This window comes from Symphodus melops (genome assembly GCF_947650265.1).
Source record: "Symphodus melops genome assembly, chromosome: 16".
Taxonomy (NCBI): domain Eukaryota; kingdom Metazoa; phylum Chordata; class Actinopteri; order Labriformes; family Labridae; genus Symphodus; species Symphodus melops.
In genome coordinates, this window is record NC_136706.1 from 6,604,489 (window position 1) to 6,629,815 (window position 25,327).

The 25,327-nt window shown below is 40.2% G+C and overlaps 2 protein-coding genes across 2 annotated transcripts in view; both read left to right on the forward strand.

Moving 5' to 3' along the window:
* The window catches only part of col27a1a (collagen, type XXVII, alpha 1a), a 65,500-nt gene extending 46,570 nt beyond the window's left edge, over window positions 1-18,930 (forward strand). Inside the window, exons 26-61 of the mRNA XM_079364444.1 lie at window positions 77-130; window positions 1,745-1,798; window positions 2,479-2,532; window positions 6,153-6,206; window positions 6,457-6,501; window positions 7,476-7,520; window positions 7,774-7,827; window positions 9,067-9,120; window positions 9,434-9,487; window positions 9,589-9,642; window positions 9,930-9,983; window positions 10,128-10,235; window positions 10,332-10,385; window positions 10,476-10,583; window positions 10,699-10,752; window positions 11,307-11,360; window positions 11,893-11,949; window positions 12,056-12,109; window positions 12,188-12,241; window positions 12,362-12,415; window positions 12,900-12,953; window positions 13,161-13,268; window positions 13,587-13,694; window positions 13,878-13,985; window positions 14,111-14,164; window positions 14,328-14,390; window positions 14,478-14,531; window positions 14,617-14,652; window positions 14,766-14,783; window positions 14,901-14,936; window positions 15,045-15,071; window positions 15,352-15,402; window positions 15,496-15,664; window positions 15,750-15,859; window positions 15,995-16,210; window positions 16,488-18,930. Coding sequence (XP_079220570.1) covers window positions 77-130; window positions 1,745-1,798; window positions 2,479-2,532; window positions 6,153-6,206; window positions 6,457-6,501; window positions 7,476-7,520; window positions 7,774-7,827; window positions 9,067-9,120; window positions 9,434-9,487; window positions 9,589-9,642; window positions 9,930-9,983; window positions 10,128-10,235; window positions 10,332-10,385; window positions 10,476-10,583; window positions 10,699-10,752; window positions 11,307-11,360; window positions 11,893-11,949; window positions 12,056-12,109; window positions 12,188-12,241; window positions 12,362-12,415; window positions 12,900-12,953; window positions 13,161-13,268; window positions 13,587-13,694; window positions 13,878-13,985; window positions 14,111-14,164; window positions 14,328-14,390; window positions 14,478-14,531; window positions 14,617-14,652; window positions 14,766-14,783; window positions 14,901-14,936; window positions 15,045-15,071; window positions 15,352-15,402; window positions 15,496-15,664; window positions 15,750-15,859; window positions 15,995-16,210; window positions 16,488-16,634 — 2,532 coding nt within the window. The 3' untranslated portion in view covers window positions 16,635-18,930. The remainder of the gene's footprint in view (window positions 1-76; window positions 131-1,744; window positions 1,799-2,478; window positions 2,533-6,152; window positions 6,207-6,456; window positions 6,502-7,475; window positions 7,521-7,773; window positions 7,828-9,066; window positions 9,121-9,433; window positions 9,488-9,588; window positions 9,643-9,929; window positions 9,984-10,127; window positions 10,236-10,331; window positions 10,386-10,475; window positions 10,584-10,698; window positions 10,753-11,306; window positions 11,361-11,892; window positions 11,950-12,055; window positions 12,110-12,187; window positions 12,242-12,361; window positions 12,416-12,899; window positions 12,954-13,160; window positions 13,269-13,586; window positions 13,695-13,877; window positions 13,986-14,110; window positions 14,165-14,327; window positions 14,391-14,477; window positions 14,532-14,616; window positions 14,653-14,765; window positions 14,784-14,900; window positions 14,937-15,044; window positions 15,072-15,351; window positions 15,403-15,495; window positions 15,665-15,749; window positions 15,860-15,994; window positions 16,211-16,487) is intronic.
* Window positions 18,931-20,802: 1,872 nt separating this feature from the next.
* The window catches only part of cdk5rap2 (CDK5 regulatory subunit associated protein 2), a 34,658-nt gene continuing 30,133 nt past the window's right edge, over window positions 20,803-25,327 (forward strand). Inside the window, exon 1 of the mRNA XM_079363844.1 lies at window positions 20,803-21,016. Coding sequence (XP_079219970.1) covers window positions 20,964-21,016 — 53 coding nt within the window. The 5' untranslated portion in view covers window positions 20,803-20,963. The remainder of the gene's footprint in view (window positions 21,017-25,327) is intronic.

The window sequence follows — 25,327 nt, forward strand, 5'->3', positions numbered from 1 at the left end:
TGAACGTCTTTACTTTATTGTTCCATCTTTACAAGGTGACTTTTATGCCTGAAAAATTGTCCTCATGTATGTTTAGGGTGATCGAGGAGAGATGGGCCTTCCCGGACCATCTGGAGAAAAGGGATCGACGGTAAGCCCCAATGGGGAAGGCAGAGTGAAGTGATTTCATATGTAAGAGTAACCAAGGAGAATGCTTCGATATGAGCTTTTAGAGATCGGCTTATTACAAGAATCCTTTTTTTAAAAATCAATCAAAAACTAAACTGTGTGTGTTATTCCCATGGGAATATTTTGAAGTGAGGGATTATGTCAGTATCACATAATATGCCTTTAACAGAGAGACAGGACAGTGGATAGAGCCAGGGGGGAGAGAGAGAGAGAGAGAGGGAAAGTAGCCATAGGTCAGATTCTAGCCATGAGCTGTCCACTTAGAAGACTGTAACCCCTGTACACGGGGAGCACAAACTAACCGCTGGGTCACTAGTGCCCCCTTAGGGAACACCAGGCTAGGGGGGCACACACTCCGGAGAAATATTCAATATAATAGAGAAACACTTGTTTTCGAGGTAAGGACTAAAACTTCATCAGAGCAATGCACTAAAATGGGAAACAGCCTCCAGATGTTTTTGTGAAATCATGGTGTACTGTGTTAAATGTACAACTCCAATCTGAGAAATGAAAACTGACCAAGCCCCAGAATAAGAAGTCAGTGTAATGTCGCTGGTAAACGTCACAAGGACTGTTTCTATGCTGTGTTGGGCAAAGATTTCAGATTTCAAACACGATGAGTTCTTTAAGATTTAAGCTATATTTCCTCTAGGACAGCCCAGTGCATCTAAAGGCGCTTTAATTAGCTTTACTCTATGATTATCATGCACCAACTACCTTGGTCTTTCGTATTGAGCATTCTGTCATGTTGCGTCTTTATGTGAAGTAAACCAGCAGATGATCCTGTATGAGTGGATGAGCATTAAGTCATCATTTTTCCTGAAACAGAGAGAAGTTTCCTGCTGGCCAACAGCCAGTTGGATTCCTCTCGGGACTTAACCACACACAGCCACTCACAGAGCTGTAAAGAAGCTCTATGTTGTCCTGCTTTCTCAGCTGCAGAACAGAATCAGACGCTGTGGAAAATACTGCCTCATTCAAAGTGAAGGGAGCAGACCAGGAGACATCTATAAAGCCAACATTTGTGATTTATTCCCATGGATGCATGAGATCAGAGCTGCCTACTGAGCTATAGGTTTGGATATTGGCGAGATTTTATTGCACTCAGCTGATCAGAGTGGTTGGTCTGACTGAAATGGGTCCCCATTACATAGCTATTCCTTCACAAATGGCCCGGCCAGAACATAAGGAGCAGAAGGGGGAAGATAAAACAGCCAAAGGCAGTATGTTTTCAGATAATAAATCATCTCCTTAAACTCTCTTTTCCACACCATGTTTCTGCAAATGTATGTTCATTCAGTACAAGTGTGTGGCTGAAATCCAGTTTGTTACCTCAAACAAATTCAAGCTATGTGCATGCAGAAGAACAGAATTAAGAGTTTGTGTCTTACTGCAAATACATTCCCTTTTAAAACACCTTTAGTTTGTCAAACTACAATCATGTCTCCTTAATATGAGAGTATTGTTCCTTTGTTTATAAGATTCCTACCTACTTTATAGTATAGAGTCTGTACTTTTACTGCTTCTTTAATCAATTCAACTATTTTACGTATTCTGTTTGTGTACTTATTGATAGGGTCACCCAGGAACTCCAGGTGAAACCGGGCCGACAGGACCACTAGGAAGACCAGTAAGTCATCACTCTCTCTCTCTCTTCTTTTGTCCTTTATCACTCTTTAAGGTTTTTTTTTTGTGTGTTTTTTCCCAGGTAGCTCTGTATGGTTGATATTGGTATGCTTATTGTTATCGTGTCTTAGACAAGCAATCTAAAAAGGGGCAAACATAAAACAAAGACATCTTTGTTTCTATCTACAAAACCCATGTTTCTCGCGTTTGCAGATGAAAGTAGTATGTCGTGTTTATAACCCAGAGCCTACATCAAATGTTTCTCAGACAATTATGAGACCTGGCAGCCTCCTGCTGAACCCTCATTACCCTCCAGTCAGTCAAAGGCCCAACACCTATAACCAATTAGAAGCTGCCCCTGCCCTCTGTTTCCCCTTTACTTTGTCCTTGCCATGGTCAGGTCTCAGCTGAGCTTTTTCTTGAAGGTGGGGGCCACTGAGCCACCAAAACAAACATAAATATGGGGCTCTGGGGTGCAGCAGGAGAGGATTCCAGAGCAGGACCTTTAATTGGTGTGAGTGACAGATCTAACAACAAACCCCATAGTGTGTTCTCGAGGTCAGCCTGCCCCCCCAGGGTCAACAACCAGGGGGCTCTGTGCTCTGTCAGTGTAAACCTTTGTTTTATCTTTCTTTCCATTTCTTACCCCCCTCCCTTCATCCCCTCTTTTCCTTTGTTCATCAGGGCCCTCCTGGAGCGGCCGGGCCTGCCGGTACCAGAGGACCCAAAGGCTTACGGGTGAGTTTGAAGCTTCACACCTGTTCCTTTTGACACTAAACTTCAAAAAATTAGTGTGCCAAACATCCCAGCCTTAATAACAGATCATAAACTACAAAAGAGTTTAGCTACACATCACTTTGCTGTAGTGTGTCGCACCACTGGAAAACCTTTGCAGTTTGACATAATGACGTGATATAGACCTGCGTCTGTGCTGAGGTCATGTGTGTTTAATAGACACGGCTGTTTGCATAACACAGTGTTTGGTTTAGATTCAAAGCATGAGTCGACTTTATCCTTTAGAGAAGTCAGCGCTCATTATAACTGCTGGAAGAGCTCCAATGATGCAAAACCAACAGTCCCTTTTTCTTTGTTTTTCCTGTAAGTGTAACAATGACGACCAGTTAAAGGAACAACAACCCAGCTACATCACACGTGTGGGGGAGAATGTGACCTGGCTTTTGTGGCTTTTCACAAGGCTGCTTTGCAGATAAATTTAGCTAACTGGTGAAATGTGACTTATGGGGAGTTTAAGAAGCTAATATCAGTTATTTTGGATAAGCAGAAGGTTTAAAAACCTTTTCAGTGGTAGATGGGCTTGAGCCTGTCTAGTGCTTTTCCAGTCTTATGTCTACTCAAGGTACGTTTACACCGCGGGTCACACAGACACTTTCACACCCTTCACACACTCTGGTGGCAGATTTTATGGAAAGCGATCAGAAGTAATCCCATTCACACGCCGTTGACAAATCAGAAGAAGGAACTTTTGGTAAAGTGTCTTACCGAAGGACACATCAGACATTATGCTGCAGGAGCTGGGGATCGAACCCCTCCCGGTTGAGAAATAACTGAATCTACCACTGAGGCACAGCCGCTCCACGAAGCACCATTAACAAGAACCAAAAAGCACATGAAATGAGCTTAAGAACCACTCTGTTTCATATTAGTCCAGAGTATACAACATTATTCAAAGCTCTTCAAGATCTGGTTGTGGTTTAACATTACCAAAGCATTAAAAAACACTGAACACAAGGGTTTCTACAACAAGGATGATTTCAATAGTCGATGAGCGTACTCGTTTATTTTCTGGATTAAAATGTCAAAATGGGTGACTTCATTATTTATTGGATGTTTTCTGCAGCCCAGATGACGGCATCAAATGTCCCTAATGCCCTTATGTGATTGTTGGGTATTTTAAAATGAGCTCTAAATTATCAGAATTTGGATTTTCATGTAGAATTTATGGATTTACCATTATGAGTTGTAACTGCGGGCTTTCGTTGTAGCTGTGCTGCATTTACCATGACAGAGACTCTGGAAGTGCTGGATTAATGTTGACACATTTGTGGGAGAAAAGTCAATGAGGGTAAAAAAAAAGTCAAAAGAAAGTTAAAACTCTGGATGCAGGGGGCATTAACAGTGTTTCAGCTGTTTAAATATACCAGCAGACATTGTAGACCACATAAATAACATTGTTCATAAAATGTGGCCTCTGGAACATCATACAGCTCATACATGTTTCTTAACAAGAGTGTTCATGTAGACCCAAGAGTCAATAATTCATGTAACAACATAATGTATACTGAGACTGATGCAGACAGCTCAGAGTAAGAAAATAACACTTTGAATGATCTGTTTTGATTTACTTTCAAGCGTTACATTAGAATCTGCCTTATCTTTACCCTCTTTTCGAGGTCAGACAATGTGTCCACCCATCAGAGGGTTTTTAAAAGACCTCTTTTACCACTACCACCACAAACCTCTTAGCCAGCTGGAGAGCTTCATGAAAAAGCACTCTGCCTCTTTATCAGAGGCACCCATGGGAGACAGGCTGTGGTTGGACTGGACACATGTAATGTCTCAAGCTGTGTTTTGAATTAATACGAATGTCAGCAGCATCCCTTGCCAGTAAATCTGCTGCTGCTGCTTCTGCCTCATGACTTATGCTTGGTAGTCCAAGCTTAGAAACCTGAGGGTAGCAAGCCAGAAGACAAATGTGTGCGCGCAAACACACACACACACACATGCACGCACACACACACACACACACACACACACACACAATCCCACAAGCTATTTCTCCACAAAAACAGATTGAAGTTTTTATAAAGTTTTTGATCGTAACTTCAAAGATTCTAGAAAGCCTAATCCACTCACATTACAGATTTTGTTCATTCATAAGATCATTTCAATTATCAAATCAAGAAATGAGGCTGAGTACAACATTTACTCTGCTTAGTTTCAACACAATTTGTCTTCTAGCTGTTAGCTTCTTGGCGTGAGGCCTCAATGTTGACAGCAACGTAACATCTGGCCTGACTCTCTGAAACGTTGGCACTGGTCTGTTTTCTAACATGGAAATACTGTGGAATCAGAGACAAGACACAAAACCGCACTAGACTGCATGTTGGCATCCGAACTAGCTCGGACGCTAAGACCACTTTAGCCTCTTTGTTAACTCTTTGTTTACGTTTTGGTTGCAGCCTGTTTGAACTTGATGACTCAAATTTGTGGATATCAGCTGGGAGTGATCACCAGTCTGACTAACCATGCTTTGTATCAAATAACTCCTCATGACGTCTGACCTACAAATTCTCTGCTAATGTTTTCCATATTTAAGCGCATATAAATCCCCTCTCAGCATTTGGCGATAATTATTTTTATTTAGCCAATTAAAAGAGTCATTTTTGAGTGTTCTGAGGTCATGCTCTTCATGTTTCTTTTTATGTTCAACCGGGTTAAACATGTTTGATACAAAAAATATATATATATAAATACGGGTGTAATCAATAACCTTTAAAGAATCATCATGGTTGTGTGAGTGTGTTTTTCTGAAGCGTGATCTGAGTGAAATGTTTCCCCTACACATCAACTAATCCAGCTATGTAAACGCAAGCAGTGGGTAGCAGGTACCCCAGACAGGAATGTTAATGAGTGCTGCTTATCCAGCTCTACGTATAATAGGCTTATAGCACTTCAGCTAGCGGCGGCTAAACTCCCACTGTGCTCAGTCATCAAGCACTCCTGTGTGGCTGCGTCATATTTTCTTTGCTTTTTTGATTAATGACCCTGAGAAAATAATTGATAATCACTGTAAGCTCAGATCGACCCCATAGAGTATGAGCCACCGGGGATCTTCGCTGTGTCACTGAGCCAGCATCTTCCGCAGTATGGAGGAGAAACGTTGTGCAGGTGCAGAGCAGATGCTTTGTGTTGGTCCACTGCCTGGCTCCCATTTGTTATCACTGCTTAATGGACTGGGGGGCCTTGAAGCACTGTGGATTGATTATGTTTGACAGTTTGATCCATGTAATGTAAACAGTCCGACTGACAGTATAGGTGTTTAAATTGGACCCCAGACTATGTGCCCTGTTTTAAAAAAGAAATGTAACTCTCACTGCCATTTGTTACACCTGTAACTATGTCTTCAATCATTCCATGAACAAATACACTAAAGTCCTTTCTACACACACTAGCACAAACAACTTGTTTCCTTATCTGACTTGAAATCCAGGCACTGTTTCACTCGCACAGGGTTATCTTTTTCACTATACATTGATGTTTATGTACAGTGTGCCGGGGCTGTCTGGCTGTGTTACACTGACCTCTGTTGGTGAAGTGACAGCTGTCTTGTGTTTCAGGGAGCGATCGGGCCTGACGGTCCAGCGGGAGAGATGGGGTTAGAGGGCAAGGCGGTAAGAAATCCGACTTTATTGTGTGTATCTGTTGGAGTTCTTTTTCTTGTTTGAATTAATCACAAAGTCAAACTGTGCAAACACATGAGTAATGACCTGGAAATAGCCTGACATGGTGTCAAAATGACACCCGGCTAACATAAACGATTCTAAAGAGGGGAAACAGAAACAGACACCAAAAATGCCAAGCTGTAAATCTCTTGACGACTTTTAACATGCTCCCATATTTCATCCTCCCCTCTCTCTGCAGGGCTTTGATGGTCCTCCAGGAAAATTAGGTTTCCCTGGACCTCAGGTAAAGCACTGGGGTACTGTTCTGCCTTCTCGCTTCTTCCTTTAGTATTTCTTTTTTTTTTTTTTTTTTTGGTGCTTATATTGCTCTGGAGGGATTAGGCCTTGGAATGATTTAAAGAACCTACATGATACCAGCAGTGAGGAAGCCAGTAGTCGGACACAACATAGTACTTTGGAGGAGATCACTTTACCTGGGAAGGTTTCTGCTGGTTGACTGTGAGCCAGATTCACAGCTTGAGCGTGGGCCTGCATGAGAGCGGAACGCAACTCTTTGTGGTGTAATATGAATGTTTCTGCACATGTATCCCTACAAAGTCTAATGATCTTTGTTTGGAGAAACTGTAATGGATATAATATAAGGATCCATACAGTCACTTTTGGGCACATGGACGGAAGATGGATGACAAAAAGGGGAAATCCTGAAAATCCTGCATATTAAAAAAAATTGAAGCTTTTTAAAATATCTTTTCGATCAGTTAATGATGCCATTCCTTGGTGATAACCCCCTCTTTTCTTTTCTTCTTAAACTTTTCATCTACAGCGTTCGGATGTTACTCACATGTATTGGTATTACATCAACAGCAAACATTAAGTTGCAGCGTACGTCTTTAACATTTCTTTATAAGGGAACTCCAAGTGCTTTACATTAAAGCCAGGAAATAAAGATGAGGGAATAATCATGATCATCCTGCTAACAGAAGCAACATAAACGTAGGACTTTGCAGAAACATTTAAAGTTCAGTTCAATTAATTCCACACACGGAGATAAAACCATCAGTACATGTAACCAAACTCCACAATATGCATTTCGAAGAAGCTGCATGCACAGCTATTATTCATAAGCCAGGAAGAAGAGGAACCTTCATCGAGGAGTTTGCTTTTTCTATACTGAACTCCATCGAAGATTGCCCGTTTCATGGACACTGTTTTAACTAATCAAGTCTTTCCTGCCGTCCTGTTATTGTGTCCTTACAGGGGAAGATCGGAGAGCCGGGAGAAACTGGGCCTAAAGGTTTTCCTGTGAGTTCACTCTCCCCATTCTCAGAAACAGTTAATGAAGAGGCTTAGATGTACAGATCGACGCTGTTACCGCAAGCTTTATGTTCAACAAGCAACTGTTTGTAGAGGCTGTAGATGCTATTTTGAACAACATAGATTTGTATTTGCTGTGTATTTAACATCCTGCCTGCTCAAGATTGACATCTTTCGTTGGTGTTAGATGAAGATTAGGCATATGCTTGTTTTCTATACTCACTTAACTTTCTTTTTCCAGGGTATCCAAGGGTCTTCAGGACCACCAGGGGACAAGGGAATACAAGGCTTGCCGGTATGACCGTCCAACTTTATCCAACTAAATCCTTTGTTTTGTTTTCTCTCTTACTTCTTTTCTGTCTCTCTGCTGAAGAAAAAAATAGACGCTTTTGCAGAACTCCTAAATTAGCCCATCAGACTTTTCTTCCTCATTTTTCACAACCATACGTGGAAGTTTTACAAGCTTGTCTTTGGCATCTAAAGGCACCCGAGTCTTCTCTGCCCAGGTCCAAAATATCACAGCCTAGAGAAAGTTTATGAGACACATTTTAGAGTTTAATAAGAGAATATATTCACTTCTATTAAATGTTTCCTCCCTAGAAGCCAGGGAGTTGTGTCATCCTTCATGCATCTGTTCTGTAGTGGCAGGAGAGTGAACTGTGAGCACGCAGTTTGAAGGATTAAATAGTCTAGCTTTTTTTAAAAGTAGGAACAGCTTATGAATAGAGGTGTTAAATTGCTGAATTTGTAGGGAAGATGTATGTGATTATTACCATGATGGATACAACCTGGGCTGCAAAGTGTTTGCAGTCCTTCATGTGGCTTTGTTTTATGTGTGTTAAAAGAGACAGAACAGTAAAAGGCCATTTAACAAAAAAAATAATTTTTGTTAAATGGTAAATGGACTTGAGCATGTAGAGCACTTTTCTAGTCTTCTGACTTCTCAAAGCGCTTTTGCACCGCGTCCACATGTCACACGTACCCATTCACACACTGATCGCAGAGCTTTCTGTATAAAGTGTCTTTCAGAAGTAACCCATTCATACACATGTATTCACTGCCTAAGCAGCAGGAGCAACTTTAGTGTGTTGCCCAAGGACACATCGGACATGTGGCTGCAAGGAGCAGAATCACGCTTTCCCTCCTAATCATGCTTCATTTTCTTCTCTTTCATGCTGCATAGCTGTACACACTGAAAATAAATACTCTCTGCTCCTCAGTGCTTTTATTGTTCTCTCTTAAACAGCAATACTAATTAAAGTCCACACAGGTGAATTCAGTTATATTAAAGCTATTGTTTAGGCAGATCCAAGTCAACCAAGGAGCACACATTAATCAGTACGCACTCTGAATCAGATGAAGAAAATGTCATGGCAAAGTATCAGTGTTTTAAACACATAATTAGTGACAGTCAGGCATTCAGAGCCAAACAGTGTACACATGATACTCATTTAGGTGATGTTTACTACAATGAAAAACAAAGCCACATATTTCCTTCTGTGAACTGCTTACGTATTTGTGTTTTCATCTGCAGGGACCACCTGGGCCACCAGGGATGGTGGGACTGTTGGGAGAAATCGGCCAAAAGGTGAGAGATTTTGTTAATGAATGCAGTCGTACGCACACAGGCACGTGGTGTTAATCCACACACACACACCGACACACATACACATACCGAACAAACACACACACAAAGGATACTGGGAAGACTAAATGACTTAATGTGTGACATCTGGTGTTCACTCTATCACAGTTTATCAAACTTCTTTAAATCCATTTTAAACTTATTAATACACATCACAAATGTCTCCTTTTTTAAATATAGTAATTATTGGAGTCAACGCCTTAAAAAATTAATGATATCTCAAATAAAACCTTTAATTTGCTTTGTATAAATCCAGGGTCCTCCAGGCAAGGTGGGGGAACCAGGACTGCCAGGCGAGCCAGGAGAGAAGGTGAGATCTTTCATTTAAACTTGTGCAACCTTCAATTGATCAGCCTGCATTGATTTAGTCTGTGCTGTGAATGCTCATGTTTATGTGTCTGTGTCTATCAGGGAGCCATTGGAGCTGACGGGAACATCGGAGAGCAGGGACTGATAGGACCACGGGTATGTTTTTCCTTTAAACTATTTCAAACCGTCTAACGGTTTCTGAGCACGCTCCATGTACGCAAGCTGTGGTCGTCGAGAGCAGACGGCCCGGGAACTGGTTCCACCTGTGGCTTCTTTCTCCCGTTTCTGAATCTATCCGCTGTCTTAGCTCTGAAGCTAAGGCATAATCCCAAAAACCCAAAAATAAATAATAATAATAAATCTTCAAATACTGTATTTAGCCTTTCTCGCAGGTGAAGCTTTACATGTCATTTAACATGGCGTGTGTGTTTGTGTGACAACAGGGAGAGCCAGGCCTCGAAGGAGAAGCTGGTTCTGCTGGTCCCGATGGAGCCAAGGTGACATTATTGACTTTCTTAAATTTCTTTGACATCGTCTCCAAATCTCAGTCATACACTAAACTAATAATCTAAATCAGAAGTTTAAAATTGCCTTATATGGAGAATCTTACATATCCTCTTGTTTCGTGTTCTTGTGCTCAGGGTGACAAAGGCGACATGGGCCAGGAGGGCGACCAAGGAGAAAAAGGAGAAACTGGGCTAAAGGGAAAGGAGGGCCCGCCTGGAAGTCCTGGACTCAACGGCGTCAGAGTAAGTTGTCTGTGTTTTTGATCAAATTCAATTAATTTAAAAAGCCGACATTCCATTCTTCAACCGTTTCTTCATTTTTTTGTTCTTTCTCTAAAGGGTCCAGAAGGGAAACCTGGAAAATTTGGTGAAAGAGGAAAACAAGGCCCGAAGGTATCAACATCAAATGATCTTTAAGCCATGCCATAGAAATGCTCTGTGGGTTTTTTCTTTTTCTATAACCTCAACATTGTTTTTGTTCAGGGTGCAAAAGGTCATCAAGGTCACCTCGGGGAGACTGGCACTGTGGGAAAGATCGGACCACCAGGTTTTTTTGGGCAGAAGGGGTCCAGAGGAACCATTGGACACGTGGTAGAGTGGAACATAATTCTATTCTATTATCAGTTTGTATATCACTAGCAGTTTCATTACCATCTAATGATCTAAATTACAGCGAGTGTGACTACATTTCTCACTTTGTCTCCAGGGAGCTCCTGGGAGGATGGGTCAACAAGGGGAAACTGGTCTTGGAGGTTATGAGGTAAGATGATTTAAGCATTACAAATAATATGCATATGGATGGACATTTTAAATGGCAGAAAGTACCATGAACACTCGGGGGGGGGAAAAAAACAAAAACACTTCTGACTCTCCCTCTGCGACCTCATACCGCTCTGCTAAGCTCCTCCTACCAACGAGGCTCCAAAAATGCATGTGAACCGTTGTCTGCTCCACTTGGGTAGATATGTTGGAGTTGGAGCGCAGATGACACATCACCCAAAAAGTTCAAAAGTAGCCCCTCTTTAACAAAGAGAGAGAGAGCTGCAGACACAAGTCACTTTGAAAATGGATGAAGCAAGTTTGTACAGAATCACTTTGGTTGGCTTGGCGAGCTACATGCAAGCTAACCTTGATTGGTTGTTCGATTCAGACATGGCACGTCGTTTCAGTTTGATATTGATGGTGAAATGCAGTGATCAAATGTGTTATTAACCAAATGATAATAATAATAAAATTTTGCTTACAGAAACTTTAAATGTTAAATACTCCTATGGTGATTTCACTTGATGTTACCTCCTGTGTCTTTCTTCGCAGGGCCATCAGGGAACACAGGGCCCAATGGGTTCTCCCGGACCAAAAGGTGAAAAGGTACACCTCGTTTACTTCACATGTAACACCAATCTCTTATTTTCCTCTTCATTTCCTGCTACTTTTCCCATTCCATCCTCGCACCAGATGGACTAGCAACAAAACACCTTAAAGTGGCCAATGGGAATAAATGTTTTCTTCTAAGTCGTGGAAATAAAAAGCCTCCCACAGTGCACCTCTTTCTTTTTAAGCAGCTTGTACTGATCAGCCATAATTTGACACCTTCATCAAAACAACTCATCGTTAATATATCATGGCTTTGATCCGAACAAAGACAGGAGGAAGTGATTTCACAGACACACACACACAGACACACACACAGGGAGGTTATCGGATTCTTGTTGTGTCACATTATAAACAGCCATCTTTAATCTAAAAAATGTACACACAGAGTAAACATCCCGCCAACATTTTACACCTTGGAAGCATTTTAAGAGCCAGACAGAGTGTTTGGAAACAGCTGTTGGAGCTGACAATCAATGTTTTGATTTTAGAAAATGACATTTTTGTTTTTTTTTGTTTTGTTTTGCAGGGTGAGCAAGGAGACGATGGCAAAGTAGAGGGTCCTCCTGGTCCTCCAGGTGACATAGTAAGTCACACCTGACTTACTTTCTCCCTTCTTTTACTGTTTATCTTGGTAAAGAATGCAATAAATAAAAAAAAGAAGCTAATTACAAATGTCCTTGCTATATTAGGGTCCTACTGGTGACAGAGGAGAGAGAGGGGAACCAGGAGATCCAGGATATAAAGTATGTACCGTCACTGATTGGAAATGGTTGTTTGAGTATCTGCGTTGTTGATATTTACGTCGTCTGATTCTGTTTCAGGGTCAAGTTGGCGTGGATGGAGAGAGAGGCAGGTCTGGAGCTCCTGGACAGCCTGTGAGTGTGAAAAAGTCATTTCCATACACAATGCTGTCATTAAGCCTGCACAAACAACCTGCAGGCTTCCTCACACACGGTGCCTTTATATGGTTTTATTAACCAAACCACACATTTCAGGGACAGCCTGGGCCTCGAGGGCAACAAGGACCCAAAGGAGCCAAAGGAGATCAAGTAAGGAAGTGAAAACATAAAACAATTTTTTGCTTTTCCTACGTGTGGGAGAGGAGGAATCTTCCTCTGCATGCATTTCTGATTACTTGGAAATCAGATACAGTCCCACCTTTTGTCTGAATGGCATTAGATGAAGTCTAAACTCTCCTCCGAGCTGGAAGTACAGGATGTACGTGTTTATGTGGTGTAAACTTAATAGCAGGGTGAATGTCGCTGCCTTAATTTTTAAAATGTCAACAATCACAGAAGCTGGACACAGGCAGAAGTCAGAGATGGTAACATTAGATATAACTGAAACATTGAAGAGCTTATTTGGCTGCATATTAATACAGTAATATTACAGCAGTTAGAAACAGAAAAATAGCTCGCTGCTGTTTGCTAGTAGCATATTAAATGTTAGTGTCGGTCACCAGGAGTGACGGACAATAATCAGTAGATAGAAGGTCATTTTATTCTTTAATAATCCTTTTCTCCGTTTCTAAAGGGTCAAAAAGGCAAAAAGGGTCTGTCAGGGCAAAAAGGAAGCCGAGGAACAGAGGTAAGTCAAGGAGTCTCCATGCATCACTTTGAGCTTTTCACAAAGGAGTACTTATAACTACAATACATTGACATTTTCAATAAACAAAGGCATCGATAAACTAACCAAGGCAGAAGGAAAGTGATGTTTCTAATAAATTAAAGTAAAGACTGATAAAATGAAGCCATCAGTAGTATCGATGTCTAACAAGTCCTCTCTGCTCCTCAGGGTGTGGGTGGTCCTCTTGGTCCCAGAGGTGTGGTGGGCAGAGAGGGACAGGAGGGTGTACCTGGACAGGACGGAGTCCCCGGAAAGGACGGCAGTAAAGGCATGCCGGTGAGACAAAGAAAGACAACTCTTATTGATGTTTTACTGTGTTTTAAATAACAGCCGTCTTCTGTGGGTGCTGCTAAAGGGAAAAAAGCCATTAGGCTCCAAATGTATTATGCTTTTTTTGAAACCATGAATGTTATCAGCAATGCCATCCAAGCCAACAGCGGCTTTAAACAATGGAACAAGGAAGTGAATGGCAAGCTGCCATGTAAATGTTTTCCCTCGGATTTAAATGATGAGTCGGCTGATTGGTGATTTATCAACAGATGAAGAGCCACGTTTCCAGCTGAGATCGGTTTTGTTTTCATAATGTGTTTTTAGGGAGAACATGGTGATGATGGGGAGTTTGGTTCTCCTGGTAAATCTGGCTCCCGAGGTAAAACTGGTGTTCCAGGACTCCCAGGAGATCAGGGGAGCATTGGACCAAAGGTAAAAGACAGATGTAGAATGCTGTGCAGGTTAACGTTGTCACAAAGTAAGCAAGCAAGAAATCATTTTGTCATGTGTGTATCTCATGGTGCGATGGCCGAAAGTATCACATTACTACAGAAATAATAATCTGACTTCCCATGAGAAGTCGACAGTCATTTGATCATTTATTCATCCAACCAGGGGGATCGGGGTCTTCGAGGTCAGAGCGGACCTCCGGGGAAGAGAGGCTTCAGAGGTGGAATGGGACTACCAGGGCCACAGGGAGACCAAGGGCCTAAAGGACAACCTGTGAGTGTCTCCCACAGAGACACATCCAGTGACTCTCCAAGACCTTGAGTTACACAATGTTAAGATGTGACGACTCTTTTTGGAGAGTGTGTGTTTTTGATTGGTGCCTTTTTTTTATTGCTCAGGGTGATACAGGGGAACCAGGATTTCCGGGGATTCTGGGAGTTTTTGGACCGAGGGTATGTTAACAACCACATAGCAGCACATGCTCTGAACAAAACACAACTGTAAAAGTGCAATGCACAGCTGAAACACTGTCATAGATATGATTATAGTCTTTGGAAGTCAGTGTTCTATTGTCAGATATTTTATGTTATAAATATTTAAATCTGCTGTTTCCAGGGGCCTCCAGGAGACTTTGGGCCAAAGGGTATTCGAGGACCAAAGGGGCCAATGGGATCAATGGTAAGCAATCACATGATCCAGGTCACACTGAGGAAACACACCAAGCCTTAAATTAGAAACTTATTTTCACCCTTTTCTCTACATCAGGGCAGAGGAGGAGTTGCTGGCCCCATCGGAATTATTGGCCCCAATGGCAGCGCAGTGAGTATTCGTTAGATTCAAATAAGTGTGTACTATTTCTCTCTGCTGTTATTCTACAAACCGCCGACTGTGTGTTTCCTCACAGGGTCCTCGAGGGGAGAAGGGGAACCGTGGAGAAATTGTAAGTTTTCCTGACCTCTTTGTCCATGATTTCTTTCAAATATTTCCTTTTTTAATTTGTCTCTTGTGTGAAAAGTAACTAAATGTTTCTCTGTCTTTTCTTTGTCTAAACAGGGATTGCAAGGTCCAAGGGTATGTTTTCATAGTGTGCCTTAATTTTCTGATATCACAAGTTATTTTTATTTTACTATGAACTCCAAATAGACAACATATAAACTCATCAAACATTTCTATTTGTCATTTTATCAGGGAAACCCTGGACCACGTGGACCTCCTGGACTTCCTGTAAGCTTTTTCAATGAGATATATATAGACTCTTTATATCACGTTTTGTTCAAACATTATAGAATTGAGGTGGAATTTTTTTTTCACTGAATATGTTTTTCCTCATAGGGTCCCCCAGCTGTCCCTCTATCATTCGTAAGTCTTTTTTTTTTGCACTTATTAAATTGCATAAAATGAACCTCGTGTAGTTGAAATATAATCAGAATCACAATCAGTTTTTATTGCCAAATACATTTACATATACAAGGAATTTGTCTTGGTGTATTGGTGCAAAAGAAAAAAAAACAAGTACTTAAATACAATAAAATATCAGAAGCAATTACCAATATATAAAAATGAATATAATTTGTTTAGATGGCCAGAAAGATTCACTGGCAGTGATTCAGTATGATATGATTTTGCTGTTTTGTTGCAGAAAGAAGATGGTGTTTTGTACGCGGATTCACGCACCCTGCACAGGACTGAGGTCAGTGGTGTTTGATGTCAACATTTCTCTGCATTGTTAAATGTTCTATCTGTTCCAGACTCTGCAGGCTCCTTCTTTTCCTCTCTCCTCCAGAATAAGCCAGTGATGGACCTGCCTATGCTGGACCAAGGCGCAGAGATCTTTAAGACCCTCCACTACCTCAGTAACCTGATCCAGAGCCTCAAGAACCCCCTGGGCACTCGAGACAACCCCGCCCGCATCTGCAGGGACCTACACAGCTGTGAACAGAGGCTTAACGATGGTGTGTACTGTTTTTAGGACAGAGACTGAGAGAAATCTGATGTTTCCAAAGACAAATATTCTAATCTGTGTTTTTATAATGTCAGGCACTTATTGGATCGACCCAAACCTGGGCTGCTCGTCAGATAAGATCGAAGTCTCCTGCAACTTTACTGGAGGTGGACAGACCTGCCTTAAACCAATAACAGCATCCAAGGTATTAGAAACATGTTAAAAGAAACAGAGACAATATAAAAGTCTTTAAAAGATTATCAAATGCAAATGTGGTAAATATGACACATTAGTGCAAGCCAAACTAATTAAGTGACACCCGTTCTGTCCATTCGTGCAGCCAACTGTCAGCGTTGGCCGTGTCCAGATGAACTTCCTACACCTGCTGAGCTCTGAAGCAGTGCAGCACATCATCATCCACTGCCTGAACGTCTCAGTGTGGAGGTCACCTGATGGTCAGCCGGGTTCCCAGTCTGTGAGATTTAAGTCCTGGAGTGGGGAGGAGTTTGAGGTGGGAGGAGAGCTTGAGCCAGAAGTCCTCGAAGACTCCTGCTGGGTAGGACCAACATGATTATCATCTCTCTTTGCTCCCTGTAAAAACCATGAATCCTCATTTTTCATTATCCTGCAAGTACAGTATAAAGTCCTAGAGGGGTATTTGATAACATAGAGTATAGCTGTGATGGTTAGTGACCACTAAGTGGCTTTGTAGATAAGAAGGGGGATTTTTACTTCTATGCTACATCTCATAGGGAGCCAGTGCAGAGAAACTAATGTGATATATTTTCCCTTTTCTTGACAGTAAATACCATGTTTTTGTATGTTGGTTTCAGGTAAAAGATGGCCACTGGCACCAGGCCCATTTTGTGTTCCACTCCCTGGACCCCACCCTGCTCCCTGTGGTCGACATCTACAACCTCCCCGACACCTCCCCCGGCTCACATTACCACCTAGAAGTAGGTCCTGTATGCTTCCTGTGATGGCTGCAGTGTAACTCATGTGATCACAGAGGAAGGATGGATCATCACCCCCAACAGGTGACACCCTCGTGCAGGCGTGGGGATCAGAGCAGCCTCCTCCAATCCATGGCAAAAACAAGCGAGTACAAGACTCCCTTCGCCAAACTCCCATTGGACTGCAGACACAGAGGGAGACACAACAGGAAGCTTGGGGGGGAGGAAGGGGGAGAAAAGAAGAGCTCTGGAGGAGCAGGGGAGTTCTTGCACTAATAGCTTCTCCATATGGCAAACGCTTCGTTAAGCTCTTCAAGAAGGATCTCCACGTGCGGCCCGCCTGGAGAAAAACAAAGGCTCTTTGCCACAAAATCTCTCTGGAACATTTCTGAGTGAAGGGAGACCAATCAGCAGACTTTATAGTAACTTATTTTTCTAACTGTATACAGTCTGTATACTGTGTGTTCTATTTGTATGGGAGTACCGGGAACTCAATTCTGTTAAACAATAAGGAGATAAAGTAATTGGGATCAGTTAAATGTACATAAACATATATACCTATTATTATTATTATTATAATTATTTACTTTTATACATGTATATCTTATGTAAAGAAATTAAAGTGCAATAGAAAATGAGAAGATGATTGGATATGTTAAACTTATGAGGAAGGATTTTTCAGAGGGGTTAGGTTTTTATTCCTGTTTTTTTTTTTTTGCGCTCATCTCCTTGTGGTCTTGCCTTGGTTTATTCAGAGGCTGGCTCAAAAATAAAAATAAAAGCAAACATCTATATTAGCTAGGGTACCGTGGCATTCAGTTTCATGATGTGGCGAAAAAACTGGGAAAAACTGTCGGTCACCTGTCAGTGCATCTGAAGCTACAACTGATGCACACATGCCACAAGGACCATCAAATTGTAAAATACTCATTACTATACTTATTTTTGAAATATTACAGAACTGGGTACCACTGGTGATTAGGAAGAGCATCTGCAGATCAGGGGTAAAAAGAGATCTCTAGTTCTGAGAGCTTTGATTAATTTCTCTCAAACTAGGGGAGAATAAAATCAGGCTATTCTTTTGCTCTTGACCAATTCAAAGAGATAGGAGGGTTTTATTTACTCTGTGCTAAACGGGACCTGGAGTCTCTTGTTCTCGACCAGTTTTGGTAACAGTACAACTACAGGTACAGCATTCCTTCAAGGAGATCTGAGCCACAGGAGAGAAGAGAGTGGGTCCAGGAATCAGAATCTTCTGTCTCATCCTCTCTCTAATGCATGGTGCTAAGTGAGTTATCAAAGGTGCTAACCATAGTGCTGTAATTACACCACTTTGCGGAAATTTTTTGATGTCTATAGTGCATGTTATCTTAGATGTTAAGGAGTAAATATAATATATTGACATAGTTTTTACTGCGCACTACAATGCGAATATCCCTTTCAAAACTTCTGCCATTATTTGAACGGTTTTGTTCAATGCTGCATTCAGAAAATTGGTTTTGAAATGATAAACAAAAAAAAATTTCAGATATAACTATGAAAACAAAAAAAAACAAACAGATTTTTCCTTTAGTAACCGTATAGATGACAGGATTGATAGTATTTCCCAATATTAAACATATCTCTCTCTGTACAAAGCCCCCCACAGCTGTATGTAATATTTGTTAGAAACACAACTAGTGGAGATAGTTTCCATGAAATAAAAGTTTTGTTGTTGTAGCTGGACACAAGTGTGTATAATTGTGCAAACCTTGCTGTATACAGTGGATCCCCTCTTGCTTATTTAATGTTATTTAATGTTGTTCACTTGGTTGCAGATGGAGCAAACTTCTTTTGTTTGAAACAATACTACTCTCTCTGACATCTTTATATATCAGTTGGCCCAACTGGTCTTGGAGTTTATAGATTTTTTATGTGTAAATTTGGGGCTCCAGAGAACAAATTTATTGCAATGTTAATTACCTTTTATTTTTCTAATTTCTGTTAATTTTGGTTGTCTTTTTCCTTTTTAATAATAATAATAATCAAACATGTACTGTACCAAGACTCTATGTGCTATATTATAACTTGTTTTTAAAAGAATTATGAAAATATGTGAAAATAGTTTGTTTTTTTGGAAATCTGTTGCAGACGTTCAGACGAGCTAAGAATACCTCACACTTTTACAAATGAGTTCATCGTTAAAGCCTGTTTGGAAATATCAGTCAAATACAGTCAAGTTATAAAACTCTGAACAAGAGCATTTCTGGAGCAAACATCCTTTATCTGTCTACTGTTTATACATTGTTTAATGTCCATTTGTTCAATAAATACTTTCAATCTCTGTGCTGGAGAATTTGTATAACTAACAAAAGCATTTAAAGAGGATCTATCACTTAACAGGATATTTACATCTCTTTATATTCTGTAACGGAACAATTAACAATGCTATAAACATAAATAGCCATTTTTGATAATTGAAGTTTGTTGTGGTTAAAGAAATAATACTTCAGATGCAAGATTGATGTGAGAGTGGTATAGATATCAGAATTACAGATACATTCTTTTAACATGACTTAACAGCTGAAACGTACAATTTTCTGCCTTTTTTTTAAAAATAAAAATTGGTTTCATTTGAGTTTTTTGTTTCCTATCATGTAACAAGTGACATGGCGGAACATTTTTTTTTTTTTTATACAAAAAGTGGAAAGTAAAGAGCAGAAACTTGAATTTAGACCTCCACCTCAAAATGTCAAGCTATCTCATTGAAAGGATTTTATTCAAATATAAACAAAGTTTTCTGATGCGTTGAATGAGCTTCCAAGAATATGTTCAGATGTTATGTCATATTCCTATTATAATTTCAAAAGGTTATATTTATAAACATTTTCCAGATTTGGTCACAATTATATTTAAAACATGTAAATGGTTTTTACTGAATTACCTATTACAAAACATGTTCATCTCACACCACTAAATAAGGTTTTGGTAATTAAAACCAATTTTGAAACAATGTTAAACCATACATAATTTCCTGCAAAAAAGCAGGAAAAAAAAACATGTTAAGCCCTGGCTTTGAGTCTGACTTTAATGTCACTAACAAAAGGCTGGACACCTGCCAACACTTGCACAATGTCTAAATACAAATACAAAAGGTCTAAATACAAATCCTTTGATACATACAGAACCACTATAGCCTTTGAAATGTAGTATCAGTAAATGAAAGTATCAGTTGCAGTAATAGTAAGGCCTTAGGGAGTACATCTGAAGTACACTTTGCTTATATTTGCTAACCTACATGTTTTTTTTAAAATCTTAAACAGTATAAGTTAAGACAGTGTTGTGTTTATTTACATTAAAGCCTATTTCATCACATTTCAGGACATTATATTTCCGCAATGAATAACCTATATATCATACATTAACTTCACTGAACTTTAGACCTAGTAAAAAGCCTAATACTTAACATCATCACTTTTATAAAAAAAAAAAAAAGAGTGGTGCGTATTTAATGTTTTGACTGGTGCAAAAAGTTTGAATTCCATCGCAGACATCACACTAGTATTTTGCCTATCTTAAAATCAATAACCTCGTAAAGTACTTTAGTGAATAACTGGCTGAAATATAGAGATGCAACTCTAGATGTCGCTGTTGTTTTGTGATGTTGTGTGGATACGTTTGGAAAGATTGGACCTGGTGATAAAACTCTGGTGTAGAACCCATATTACTGCAGACTAAATTCCTAAACAGTGTAATTAGTCCCCTAAAGCAATTAACTCAAAATGCGACACACCCACCACACTTTCGAAACCCATGCGAATTACGTTTATGCCAATACTCTATCAGACGATATATTCATGAATGCAAACAGAAGGATTGTTAAATCCCAGAAATGTGAAAAATATATTTGTGGTTATAGAGATGTCCTATTTTTAAGTTTCTATGTACCTCCCTAACATATTTGTTTTGGCCAATCGCTTTGTTCCAGTATCCACCCAGTTTAGTGCTGCCTTTATAAAGTCGAATTTTTCTAAACGTGATGTCTTAAAAAGAAACTCAAAGGCAGTCATTGAAGTTAAGAAGCACAGAGGTTTGGCTAAAAATAACCATACAACAGACGTTGTGTAGTGGTGACTTTACATCGCCATAACGTTTTTTTTTAATGCATTTACTTCGAGGTTACTACCAAGAAGTTTAATATTTCATGCACGTCCTGAATGCATCATCAGTTTCCAACGTGCACAATGGTGACGTTTACCCTATCATGATGGCGGTAGCCTGGACTATTTTGAATTCCGCCTTGAGAAGTTTCTACAACGTCTAGACGGTAAAATGTATTTCTTTTTGGTGAGAACATAGACTCATATTATTATTATCATGGATTCCGTCGTGGGAGACGATTTGACGCTGCCTGTGGACATCAACGGAAGGTAAAACTCAGTAACGGGCTCGTGAGCTACAGCTAGCTTGTACGTTAGACTGTAACACTAATCCGACACCAGCATTTAGGCTGCACCGCACTGACACCGACTAATGACTGGATGCACACAACCACTCTATTTGTTATGATGCTGAAATATTATAAAAGCTTCATTTATATCTATTCACTGTACCACCGATTACTAACTAGACAACGCCTTAACGGATACGAATAGTTTTAGTAACGTGAAGTTATACAAGATATCATTTTTTCTTACTTTTCCTGTGGTAGGTTAGTAGGTCATTGACATTTGAATGTTCAGACTTATGTATTAAATTATCCTATCTATATTGTTCATATAACATCTAGCTGATGTGCGCTATTTAATTATGTTAAACGAATACTCCCCTGTTGAACGATATACGTTGTTAGCTACCATCTTACAAACGTGTATCATAGTCTACCTACATATAACATTTTTTATTGATTAAAAAAATGACAATAATTTGCCAATGCATGGTGTTGTGCGTTCATTTTTGCAATGCAACGTGTGCTTTCATAAAACACTGCAACACTGAGAAAGAAAAGACACATCTTAAGTGCTGCCAGTTTGAGTTGACCCAGCATTTCGTGAGACTGATTTAAGATTAAGTCTTAAGTTTAGGGGACTAAAAACCAAAATGACCTACTCTTCACTGCCAAACTAAAAAGGGCAGCAGACTCGTAATCAAAGCAGAGGATGTGTTCCGTTATAAATCATATTCATTGGATGTTGCTGTGATATATCACTGCGGTCGGTAGGTTGGCTTGTTGACCTGTCATTCAGTGAGTGAAAGAAAGCGGAAATTATCAGAGAGGCAGCTTTTCAGCGGGCTTCAGAGAGACTGACTGAAGAAGCGACTGATTCTCCCTTCATAATGTGGAGTTAGCTTAACGTGCCATATTTGCTTTTTCTCCTCCGCGCGCTCTTCAAGAGGTGAGAGGATTTGAATGTGGTAGGTTTACTGTACGTTGTTAGCTCTGTTCTTAGTGCTTTTTTTCTGCCTGTAACTCCTTTTAAAATTAGTTTAGCATCATAGTTTGCTTGTTGTTGTCTGTTTTCTCCTAGTTCTGAAATGATTTGTGCCCCCCCCCCCCCCCCCCCCCCCCCTGTATCAGGGCTGTCATACAGCTGGTAAGCGTGCCTCAGTAATATAAGATGTTAGCTGATATGTTTGGTGTGTATTTCTTATTGGGTAATTGTGAAACCTGATTCAATTTGCTGTTTATGGTTTTAAAATGACGGTAACTCGCTATCGTATCTCCAAGCTACTTACGTTATTGTATTATATGTATAACAAGTATTACAAGTCGAGGTGTTCGTTTTAGCGAAGTTGTAAAATTTATAACGAGCAGCTAAAACAAAATGAGAAGAAAAGAGGAAGTGACTGTTTACAGACTCTTTAACATTGTTTCCACTGGCTGCAGGAGGGGTTACTAAACTGCAAATATCACCACCACAGATTTGTTATGAATTCACTTGTTTTTACGAGAGGCTTTTCTTTTCTATGAGAAATGTTTCAAATGTTGTGCGACTTGTTCTTCTGATCACGTCTCGTGTTTTCAAGTTCCTCGCTGTTAACACAGGAAGGGCTTGCTTGGCATGTGAAACCTCAGTGATGCAACAACTGTCAACACATTTTTACTGACTTTTCGTGTTTTTTTGGAGGATTATTTTAAGTCTGCTCATATTCTTCGTCACCCGATTTTAAAATTTGGCCAAACACAATGTTGGCTCCCCACAGTGACATGTAAAAGTGTTTTGTTGTTGTTGTTTATGTCTGTCAGTAAGCATATGCTACTTTCAACCCCAAATTGTTTAGATTTTATTTCAGAGCGTCTTTCTCTCCCTGCAGAGCTGTTATTTTTTATTATAAGTTAACTTTGTAGTGATGGTTGTCTGAGCAAAATGATCTTGGGGAAGAAGAGTGTTTTTTTTTTTTCTTTGGTAAAGCTTGTAGAAGATATCATTGAAGTGTGTGTCAAGCAGAGTTGCCAGCATCACAGAGAGCGAGATGGAACAGCCCCTTCTATAAGATCAAAAGTATAATGATTACACTTCAGTTGAAAAGATTTAACTTGAAAACCTGAAAGGTGTTGCTGCTTCCTGTTTGAATATGAAGCCAGCACAATACATGCAATGCTGGCTAGGGCTGGGCGATTATACCTCAAATCAATATCATGATTAATTAAACATTTGGCCTAGATTTACGGTTATTTAATTATTGTTTTTTGACCTCATAGTTCACTGACAATGCTCTCTACTGTAAATATGCTCATGAAAGTGTGCATATCTGATGAACTATTTGTGGTTATTTATTGAATATTTTCCACTGCAATCAAATTCAACTCAACTTCATTTAGAGAGCACTTTACACACAACAGTTGATCCAAAGTGCTGGACAGCGCAGATAAAAAAAACCAAAGCAACAACATGATAAGAAGCAATTTCAGTCCAGTGTAGTACAAGACTAACAGAGCGATGGAATTTTGTTTGCTTGATGGGTTATTGAACGTTTAAAGCAATTAAGTAAAAGTTTGTTGTATGGCGGGTTTTGAAAACATCAGTGTAGGAGCCATAAATGTAAGTTGGTTGTGTGTTTGGTTTAATGGTTTGTTTACCTATTTGTTTATTGTTTGCAATCTTATTGTTTCTGGTGGTGGGTGTGTTTACCGGAAATCATTGTGGTGATTGCCGACACTATATGGGCTGCACTCACCTGTTCACCTGGTTGATTGTCTTGGATGGATAGTGGGGGTGAGCATGGGAGCGGAAAATTTCTGTTGACCGCCATACACTGTACCGCACAAGTTGCTTTTTACACAGTTAGTGTCTCGTCTGATTCTGATTGTTGGGACGAATAAATGACTGAAAGCATATTGATGGAGAGTCATTCATAACGACAGCGCGTCATAGCCTTTCCTCCCGTATTTAGTCCCTCGTGGCACCCTTTTTTTGTGACGACCTGCAAAGGCCGATATAGCAGCAATAATCAGGAGCGGGTGAAAGACGGACGGTTGGAGGTCGAGAGTTCCCGTAGTTGCAAAGCATCACTTTGAAATGAAACACCTTTTTAGTTTTAAAGTAGAAATGAAGTTCTCTAAAACCATAGAAAATGAACAACTTTCATTTCTTGTAAACAGTTTTTCCACTGTGTTTATGTTTGACTTCTTTTTGTTCAGTGTCGTCTTTCCTAAAGATAAAATGTGTCCAATTGACGGACATTGCTTCCATGTCATGGACTGGATGTCTCGTCACGTGACTCTTCCCTGAAAAAAATCCAAATAATTGACATGGGAAAGATACATTTTTGCCCTGCCTGCCCTAATGCTGGGTTTTCTGCAGCTTAGTGTTGCCTTACACATAATACCAACAACAACAATAACACTTTTAATTATGATAATAAAAATATGAATCTTTAATGTAATGAAGGTTACAAAATGACCCCTAAAAACAACAAAGCAGGATTGATGCGTAAACTCTCCACAATTTGATGTCAATTTCATCTCGACATCTTTCCCCTACTCTCAGACACGATCCTGCTGGGATTTTCTGCTTTCACTTCCGTCGTTGTAACCTTCTTTAATTTAATGCCACCATGAGGAGTCATGAAGTGGTGAGTCGAATTATCTGTGACTTTTGTGCAGAAAATAAAATAAATATATGTCGAGATATAAATAGACTGAGAGGCATGAAGAGTGGCTGTGCTTCCACTGCTTGAGGAGGTATGGGAGGTTGTTATGCAATGCTGGGAAATATATAGTATTAGACACGAGGGTCAAGGTTGACAAGCGCTTGGAGCAAAGTAGTTCATGTTTATTTTTTTCATGCATTAATGCCCCTCTTAAAATCACATCTGTCATGTGAAATTTGCTGTGAAGCTGAGTAAACGGCGGTGCTACATCTGCATGGGGTTGCTGTCTCCCAGGTCCCTTTTTTATATTATTGTTATGCTCCAGATGTGCGATGCTGATGTTTGGTGCATTGTGTAGAGTGTGTGAGTGCCACCTCTGTCCCGTCTCTGTGTGATGCTTTGCTGATCAGTGGCCACAGTAGTCCACTTGTCTCCAAAAGCAAGCCTTCCCCCATGCACTGCTTTCTCCGTTTCTCTCTCCTCCTGTCTGTCTGAACATGAGAGCTAGGCTGCCACTGGCACATGGTCACACACACGCACACACGCACGCACGCACGCACACACACACACACACACACACACACACACACACGCACACTGACAGTGTTTCTGCCTCAGTGGATGTAAATGAAGCAGAGAGTCATTCT